The sequence below is a fragment of the Brassica rapa genome, chromosome A03 (genome assembly GCF_000309985.2).
Source record: "Brassica rapa cultivar Chiifu-401-42 chromosome A03, CAAS_Brap_v3.01, whole genome shotgun sequence".
Classification (NCBI taxonomy): domain Eukaryota; kingdom Viridiplantae; phylum Streptophyta; class Magnoliopsida; order Brassicales; family Brassicaceae; genus Brassica; species Brassica rapa.
Genome location: NC_024797.2, coordinates 4240340 through 4249439, shown reverse-complemented (window position 1 = coordinate 4249439; position 9100 = coordinate 4240340). Strand labels below are relative to the sequence as shown.

General features: G+C 38.1%; 2 protein-coding genes across 2 annotated transcripts; both read left to right on the top strand.

Annotated features, from left to right (window-relative positions):
* The first annotated feature begins 867 nt into the window (after window positions 1-867).
* Window positions 868-3944, top strand: LOC103856471 (T-complex protein 1 subunit beta). The gene is made up of 11 exons (XM_009133576.3): window positions 868-1062; window positions 1150-1206; window positions 1298-1363; window positions 1431-1542; window positions 1628-1756; window positions 1841-1912; window positions 2047-2162; window positions 2246-2322; window positions 2587-3072; window positions 3162-3477; window positions 3567-3944. Exons 1-11 carry the CDS (start codon window positions 1057-1059, stop codon window positions 3711-3713), a joined length of 1584 nt encoding a protein of 527 aa, XP_009131824.2. The 5' UTR covers window positions 868-1056; the 3' UTR covers window positions 3714-3944.
* A 777-nt stretch (window positions 3945-4721) lies between these two features.
* Window positions 4722-8813, top strand: LOC103856470 (E3 ubiquitin-protein ligase RHA2B). Its single transcript, XM_033288053.1, has one exon. It carries the CDS (start codon window positions 6243-6245, stop codon window positions 6744-6746), a length of 504 nt encoding a protein of 167 aa, XP_033143944.1. The 5' UTR covers window positions 4722-6242; the 3' UTR covers window positions 6747-8813.
* The last annotated feature ends 287 nt before the right edge of the window (window positions 8814-9100 follow it).

Sequence of the window (9100 nt, the reverse complement as noted above, 5' to 3'; positions counted from 1 at the left end):
CATAAAGTCTCTCTTAGGAAGGAGTTAATATGCTGCCTTAGTTAAATCCCCGTTTTTTTTTTTGGAATCTGAATTTAATCAAGCATTAATGACTTACCACAAACATAATCCGAAAGTTATTTTTGAAATCCGAAAACCATATAGTATAATGTAATGACCAGTGGCATTTGTTTGTAATTATTCTAGTTGAGAAAGGGTTTTTAAAAAAAGTTGGTGAGAGTGCAAGTAGTGATGACACCTAGGAAATGACACTCATGTAATAAACACATGAGGTCAAGGTTTATTTTTATCAATGCTTCTCCTTTAATAAGAAAGAGATTTAAAAAACTAAGAGCAGAGGCATCATGTTGTAATGAAAGGCGCTTTTAAATCTCCCAATTAGACCCAATTCTACAGAGACGAGATTACAAGCTTCGATAACATAACTCTAGTCCAATGTAACCACAGTAGATTGTTGTTTGAGTAGATGATAATCTGGTATTCATTATTATGAGAAATGTAAAATGATAAACATGTCTTAAACCACTCCAAACATGCATCGGTTTGACTCCTCCTTAATAGAGGCATTGTCTGTCTTCTTCACGTCTGAAACAGGGCAAGGTTTTTTTTTTTGTTGACCAATCTGCAAAGATTATCCTCCTCATAAGCTTTAATTATTTAGACACGTGGCGAATCTTCTTTTTGGGACTGATTCCGATGTTGTTCCGACAAATAAAAGACAAACCTGGCAATTTTGCAACGTGCGCGAATACAATATGTTGCCGTTTTTGCGGCATTTGCTACATAGACACTAATGATTGATCCATTGGGCTCCAAAACTAACGTTGGGCTTACTTTTACATAGTCCATGACCCAATAATTATATTGTTAATTTTAAAAGAGGGTATTGTTGTCTTTGTGCTTTTCTTTTAGGGTTCACAAAGATCTACTTTGTTCATTTCTACTACTCAACTACGTCACACTAGATATACTTCGTCTTCTCCGTTCCAACGACGCATCTCCGACTTGGGAGACCTACGACACTGAGCAGCGCTCCGTCTTCTCCCGATCTTATCAATGCCGGTATGACTCTCCGCCGTCTCTTTCATTTTTTTAGTTTTGCTTTCCCGTTTGCTGCCAATTAACTTTCTCAATTCGTATGTTGTATAGATCGATAAGATCTTCAAAGATGATGCTAGTGAAGAGAAAGGCGAACGTGCCAGGATGGTGAGCTTCTTCTTTCTTATCCTTTAGGGGGGTTTTTCAGATTCACTATGTACTGTATTAAATCTGATTTGGTTTTGGTCTGCTCGTTTAGGCTTCATTCATTGGTGCAATGGCTGTAGCTGATCTCGTTAAGTCTACCTTAGGGCCTAAGGGAATGGTATGCTTAAGAGCTCAAATTCGATTTCAGCTTTATTGAGTTATTGCTGAGTGTTTTTATTATTTAGGATAAAATCTTGCAATCTACTGGTAGAGGTCATTCGGTCACTGTTACTAACGATGGTGCGACTATTCTCAAGTCACTTCACATTGACAACCCTGCTGCTAAAGTTCTTGTTGGTATGTGTCCCCTGCAGCATCTTAAGTTTGTTTCTTTTTTTTTGGCTTTTTCTCATTTATTGTATCTGATTTATTGTTTCTTTAGACATCTCAAAAGTTCAAGATGACGAGGTTGGTGATGGGACTACTTCTGTTGTTGTTTTGGCTGGGGAGCTTTTGAGGGAAGCTGAAAAGCTTGTTACTTCTAAGATCCACCCCATGACGATAATAGCTGGTAAGCTTCTTAACCGATTTGTGTGTAAAGATGATATCAGCTTCTTTCCAATATGACAGTGATGTCCATTTTCTTGTTTCTTAGGTTACAGGATGGCTGCAGAATGTGCTCGTGATGCTTTACTGAAAAGAGTGATTGATAATAAGGAGAATGCAGGTAAATTATTATAGAGCTGGCGTTATCTTGTTTGTGTGATTTCGTCATTGTTGAGTTCAAGCAGTGGTTCTTTTATGTTTAATTTCTGGAAATCACACTGTTTTTTTACAGTATTTTGTTTTGTGTCAATGCAGAGAAGTTTAGATCAGACTTGATGAAGATTGCTATGACCACTTTATGCTCCAAAATTCTCTCGCAAGACAAGGAACACTTTGCAGAAATGGCTGTGGATGCTGTTTTCAGGCTAAAGGTTCCATCTCTGCCTCCTTTTGAAACTCGTTTTGGAGTGCTACGTGATTTGTTTCTGACATTCTGATGTTGTCGTTCAAATAGGGAAGCACTAACTTGGAAGCTATTCAAATCATCAAAAAACCTGGAGGGTCTCTTAGGGATTCATTTTTGGATGAAGGGTAAGAAATCACTTGTGCCTTTAGCTGTTGGCACCTGTTGAAAATCTGTTCTGTGAGCTATTGACCTCTATTTAGTATTCATTTGTTCATGGTAAATGTCGTTTTCTGTTTATTTTCTCTTACAGAGCGTTTCACCTTAGTTTTAAGTATAGCTTTGCGTTAGAATGATGAAAGGCGTTATGTCATCTTGCTATGATGCGTTCTTCCTTTTGTGCATCCAGTAATTTTGTTTTCTGACATCTCCACTTAAATCTATGCCTTCAGATTTATTCTTGACAAGAAGATCGGAATTGGGCAGCCAAAGCGCATAGAAAACGCAAAGATCTTGGTAGCAAACACTGCAATGGATACTGATAAAGTGAAAATTTACGGTGCACGTGTCCGTGTGGATTCTATGACCAAGGTTGCTCAGATCGAAGGGGCTGAGAAGGAAAAGATGAAAGACAAGGTGAACAAGATACTAGCCCACGGTATCAACTGCTTCGTTAACAGGCAGTTGATCTACAATTTCCCTGAAGAACTCTTCGCAGACGCTGGTGTACTTGCTATTGAGCATGCCGACTTCGAAGGAATAGAGCGTCTTGGTTTGGTTACCGGCGGTGAAATCGCTTCCACCTTTGACAACCCAGAGTCTGTTAAGCTCGGACATTGCAAGCTTATTGAAGAGATCATGATTGGTGAAGATAAGTTGATCCATTTCTCTGGTGTTGAGATGGGCCAGGCTTGTTCCATTGTCCTAAGGGGTGCTAGGTATCCATTTCTAACTCCCGTTTCTTAAAAGACTTTGTATAGACTTTTGTAGTTTGTATTTTTTCATTGTGGTCACTTTGTTCTTGCAGTCACCATGTTCTGGACGAGGCTGAAAGATCACTCCACGATGCCCTGTGTGTTCTCTCCCAAACAGTGAATGACAGTAGAGTGTTGCTCGGAGGTGGATGGCCAGAGATGGTGATGGCAAAGGAAGTAGATGAGCTTGCAAGGAAAACTGCTGGCAAAAAATCACATGCCATCGAAGCTTTCTCACGGGCTCTAGTGGCTATACCGACAACAATCGCGGACAATGCTGGTTTAGACAGTGCGGAACTGGTGGCTCAGCTTCGTGCAGAGCACCACACTGAAGGGTGTAACGCCGGGATCGACGTCATCTCCGGAGCTGTAAGTAAACTCTATATACAAAAACCAAAGGATTTGGTATATGGATTAGACTTGAAATGTGATGATGATTGATATTTGGTCATTTACAGGTAGGAGATATGGAGGAGAGAGGAATCTATGAAGCATTCAAAGTGAAGCAAGCGGTTCTGCTTTCAGCGACAGAAGCAGCTGAGATGATTCTGCGAGTGGATGAGATCATTACATGTGCTCCTCGGAGGAGAGAAGACAGGATGTAAAAACACAGCACGTGCACATGACGGGAGAGAGCTTTCGTGATTGTGTATCACACCCGCCCGAATGACAATGTTCAATGCATTGGATTGTGTTTTGGATTTGGATTAGAAAACAGTCTTAAATGTTTAATGTTTTGCTTCAACTTATCTGTTTTGTTTGTTTTTTAAATTCGAATATTGTTTTGATTATGTTTTCAGAGGTATCGATAAAATGTGTTCCTAGGAATTAAACTTGTCGTCCAGTAACTTCGTCCATTTATATATTCTCAACCACTGTTATATATTCTCGACCACTACGGCCACCTGCATCCTATATATTCTAAATTTTTCACTAAGATTAATCGGAGTATTTTTCAAATATGTTGCATATTTGAGGTTCTTTATAAGCTTTTAAATATTCTAACCTTGTCAGATGAGATTGACTTGTTTCTAATTCGATAGTTTTTTTGTTTGTTTGGAAAGTAAAAATACAATTTGTAGAAAGGAAGAAACAGAATACCAAATCTGTAAGTTGCATGTATTCGTTTAACAACAGAACTCAAACTCATGATTCTTTCTGACTATTTGTAAAAATTCTTCAGTTCATCTTATGTAAAATTCTACAAAAGATATTAGTCGTCAAACGTTGTGGTGGTTTGGCGTTGTAAAGTTTGGTCAACCGACCAGAACACGTTGTAAAGGGGAGCAGATCATAACATGGGACCTCATAATCGCGAGCTTTACTTATAGCGACACCCTTTTTATCAATTGTCTTACCAGAAAATCATGTAGCTTTTATAGAAGATTTGGTGATTTGAATCTCAAAAATATCCATGATTTTATAGCTTTAGATTTCTTTTACCAGAACAGTTAAAAGACACATCAATTTAATAGAAGTGCATGATGATATTTGATCAGACATGAACTCACAGGGTTTCTTTTCAATATCTTGTCACCACTGAAAACTTTGTTTAGATGAATGCATCTTCCCTGAATAAAGAAATCTTGACAATATCTTGTAGCTACATCGTTTATAATTTGTTTTTATAACATCGGATGACAACAATTTTCTTGTTAAACACTTCATTTAAATTTTCTTAAGTTGTAATTATTGTTTTGAAGCAACCTAGTAAAAAAACAATAAAATACACATAGATTTATGGATTCATATGATAAAACCATATTCATTTACAATTATATCTAAAAGAGTTTGATTCTTGATTAGTCTGATAATAATAAAATAGAGAGGTAATCATCAAATTAGATGATTGATTTGCATATGAGCCGATTAGGTGGTTGGTCGACTAATCTCAACTGACACTATCTCATTTGTGGTGTATATAAGTGTTTGGTATTTCGAATGATTTGATTAATTTCAATAACATTTTTTAAAACGTCGCTAGTTTTGAAGTATTTTGGATAATAATTATTGTTCTTTTGAAAAAAGAAGTACGTTATGGCGAAATGGTTAACTCAGACAGTATATAGATATATATTAGAAGAAGTACATTACAATGGATATATATGCATGGGTTGTCAATTCGTATCAGGTCTGCTTCTGACTGGGTCGAGCAAAAGTCTGCAAATGAACAGCATTGCTTACCAGAACAAAAGCAGCCAACACCAATGGGAATGATCTACTATTTGTATGGATGACATGTTTTCTTTTGTCGACAAGCTGATGTGTTAATTAGTCAGATAAAACTCATTAGGAAAAGGTATTGCATAAGCGTAAGTATTAAATATAATTAAGCTCTTGGCCGGTCAATAATCACGTAGGTTTTGTAGAAGACGACTGTGACCCTGCTAATGTGTCAAAAGCCAGAAATGACGCCACATATTTTAACTTTTTGAAGCATAAATTAAGATCTTATCACAGTTTTCATCTCCTTTTGGTCATTTGAATGGTCATATTCCACAAAAATCAAGATAACAAATTGTAAAATAGTATTTTCTCCTTTTGGTAAAGAAAAAGAAAGTAAAAATTAGAAAAGAGAAGCTGACTTAGTTGAGACCAGATGAGTATGACACGAACGGCATAAATGCCTTCCCATCACGTCATTAATTTGAGCCATATAGTTTTTTTTTCCTAAGAACCACAAATTGACACGAATGAATTTGTGTGAATTAATCAAGTAAAGCTGCAATAATTATATTCTCATTACATTTATTAAACATATCATATCCTTTTACATTATAATTAAAGTGAATATTCTCAATTCAAAATACTAACAAAACTAATCATGTCCAACATTCCCTTTCATTCATTAGTCTAAACCAAAAACTTTGGAGTGTACATAATTACAAACGAAAACTTGACACCTGGTTTGTAATAACTAAAAAAATAAAGACATCCAAAATAAACTTAATAAAATTAATTGTTCAAAAACAAAATTAACAAAATTGAAAATAAGAAAAAAATTAATGGCCATGGACCCACCACTAACATAAAGCATCAGCAAGTAGCTTTGCTCCTACTATTTAAAACGCATCTGATTCTTCATTTTTCCTTCCCCTTCTCCTCTCTCTCTCTCACTCCTCAAGCAACATACAATGAGCTTCTTCATCGAAGATTCAGGTCTCTTCATCACCCAACTCCTCTACAAAATGGCTCTTCTAATCACCGTCCTCAGATGGATCTTCTCCTGGATCTTACGCTACCGATCCAGATCCACATCCTCCACTCCTCCGATCTCTTCCCAAGCCATCAAGGAGAGCCTCTCCGTGACGACGTTCCGCGACGCGGCGGAGCGGTATCCGGAATCGATCAGCGACACTTGCGCGGTGTGCCTCGGGGATCTGGAGGACGGAGACGAGGTCAGAGAGCTCAGAAACTGTAGCCACGTGTTTCACCGAGAGTGTATCGACAGGTGGCTTGACTACGAGTGTGATGATAACGATGGGGAGGAAGATAATCACCGCACGTGTCCTCTGTGTAGAACTCCGCTGCTTGCTGCTAATACGGCGTCGTGTTGTGGAGATTGGCCGACGAAGAATGAGCCTAGCTGGGCCGTTGAACGGCTTCTCTACCTCTTCGGAGACGATCTTCTCAACTGATTTTTTTTTTTTAATTTTCTTTTCGATTCTATTTGATTTTAGTGGGGGTCGATCGCGATCAACAGGAATTATTTGGTCACTTTTTTGTAATTTTGTTAATTTGTAAGATAGAATACGAAATATGATAATAATATCAATTTATTAAAATTTGTTTGTGTATCAGCAAATTTACGACTTCGGTAACGTTTAATTTAAGCGTTACTGAAAAACTTTAATTCCGTGTGTATGTGTTCGTGCAATAATTAATATTAACATTCTTGAAAGTTCAACTAATATTTTTGATTGTAAGATGTCCATAAACTTATTCCTGTCTCAGTGAAAATCATATCAAAAGCGATGAATGCTATATTTGCCATTAGAATCATCCATCAACTTTTAGAAGTTTCATATTTTTAACTTGATTTGCTATATTGTGCATAATTTTTTTTTGTTAAGATGAATTCATTTTATTATTATGTAATTTCTACATACTAAATTAAGTAACTTGATTCCCGTTAGCCACCCGAACTGTCTTAAATGATAAAACCATCTACAATCCATACTTATTTTTTCCTCTATAATTTCCACAAAACAGAGTACCTCTATTATAGAGTAAGTTTTACCCTCTTTAATATATAGTGAAAAAAATAGAGTTATGGATTGAAGATGCCCTACCAATACGTAGTTGTTGCGTATTTCGTGAGATTAGTCGGTTGATCTCGATCGCTGGATTTCCACGATTATCAGAAGAAAAAAAATTACCAGTCTCACCAACATTTTACTAATTTAATCCACAACTGAAAAAATAAAATTAAAACCTAGAATGGGGAGTCCAACATTTTCACAGTAATCTCACTCTGAAGAACCAAACCAATACCATCATTAATTTAATTTGATCGATTCACAGTGAAGTTTCATAGTTACATTTCCCAAACGTTCTACTTTCAATCTTATGCACATATGCAACGAATCCTGAAACGGCCCAAACCTCTAACAACTAATGATTTTAACCAGAGCAAATGAAGCACAGTCGTTTTGACGAGTAGGGCAACTGTGGGGTCCGGTCCACTCTTTCTTTTTCTTCTGGAGAAATAAAGTTAGAGACGAGTGTTAAAATTGTTCCTATCAATACCATTCCATCTTCCAATGGCGGCACAAACACAGATGCTCTACCAAGCCCAGCACGATGGATCTACAGATTCACTCATGGAATCCATAGGAGAGATGCAAACGACCATGTCTCAGCTCCACTCTTCCGTCGGCGTACTGATCAACTCCATGGCGGAGATACTAAAATCCATGACCGAGATGAAATCAGCTCTCCAACACACGACGACGACGACGGAGAAAGAATCAACAGTCACGGAGGTTAAACAAGATCTCCCCGACGCTCCGGAGAAGGAGGAGGAGACTCGCCGCATCTTTACGAAGAGGATCGAAGTCGAGATGCCAGCGTTCGACGGCCGCCAGACTCAAAACCTAAACCAGTGGATCATCAAAGCCGAGAGATACTTCGAGTTCGGAGACTTCACGGAGAAGGAGAAGATCCTCGTGTCTTCACTAAGCTTCGACGGGCCAGCGCTGAACTGGTTCATCGTCACGGAGCGTCTCCAACCTTTCGCGGATTGGGATGATTTCAAGTCTCAGCTGCTGGATCGGTTCGGGCCGTTAGAGTCTGCGATGAGTCGGTTACTTGCTTTGAAGCAGGTGGGGTCCGTTGTGGAGTATCTTACGAAGTTTGAGGAGATCGCGTCGGAGTTACCCAAGGGGAAGGATAGGCACGAGATGTTTTTGGAAGGGGTGTTTGTTAATGGGCTTAGGGAGGAGATTAAGGATGTGCTTCCTTTGTTTCAGCCTAAAGGGTTGGATGAGATTATTGCGCAGGCTAGGAGGTTGGAGAATAGTCGGTTCTTGGAGAGGTTGACGATGGTTCCTCGAGATCCACGGGAGGATTGATAAGGGTTGGGATTATTGAGGCTTGTCTTGATGTGAATAGGTGAGCTCCGTTAGGTTATAACACATTTCTAGCTATGAAACATTTTAATGTTCTGGGTTGTTTTCGTTTATTGGAAGATAGTTTCTTGGATTCTTGATGCATATTGCAACCTATAAAGTCGTCTCTTTTAATTTAATCTCCAAAGGCTGACACTTTATAATGGTATAAAGTTTGAGACTTGCGATCGTATATGTTAAAGAAAGGTTGCAACTTTCTTCTAATAGTCTCTACGAAAGACCCAGAACATGGTCTCCCTCTCATACACTCCATCCCTTTTATTTACGCATCAGTATGCCTAAATGACATTAGTATCTTATAGGCTGACCATGTGGAATCATTTTTAATATTGTTTGTTGAAATAGTAGAAGTGGAAGTCCTT

Bases quoted from the DNA above. Each gene is read 5' to 3' on its own strand.
- LOC103856470 (XM_033288053.1), top strand. From the start codon at position 6,243: ATGAGCTTCTTCATCGAAGATTCAGGTCTCTTCATCACCCAACTCCTC.
- LOC103856471 (XM_009133576.3), top strand. The intron at 1,757-1,840 runs GTAAGCTTCTTA...CTTGTTTCTTAG, and splicing joins CCCCATGACGATAATAGCTG to GTTACAGGATGGCTGCAGAA. The intron at 1,913-2,046 runs GTAAATTATTAT...GTGTCAATGCAG, and splicing joins TGATAATAAGGAGAATGCAG to AGAAGTTTAGATCAGACTTG.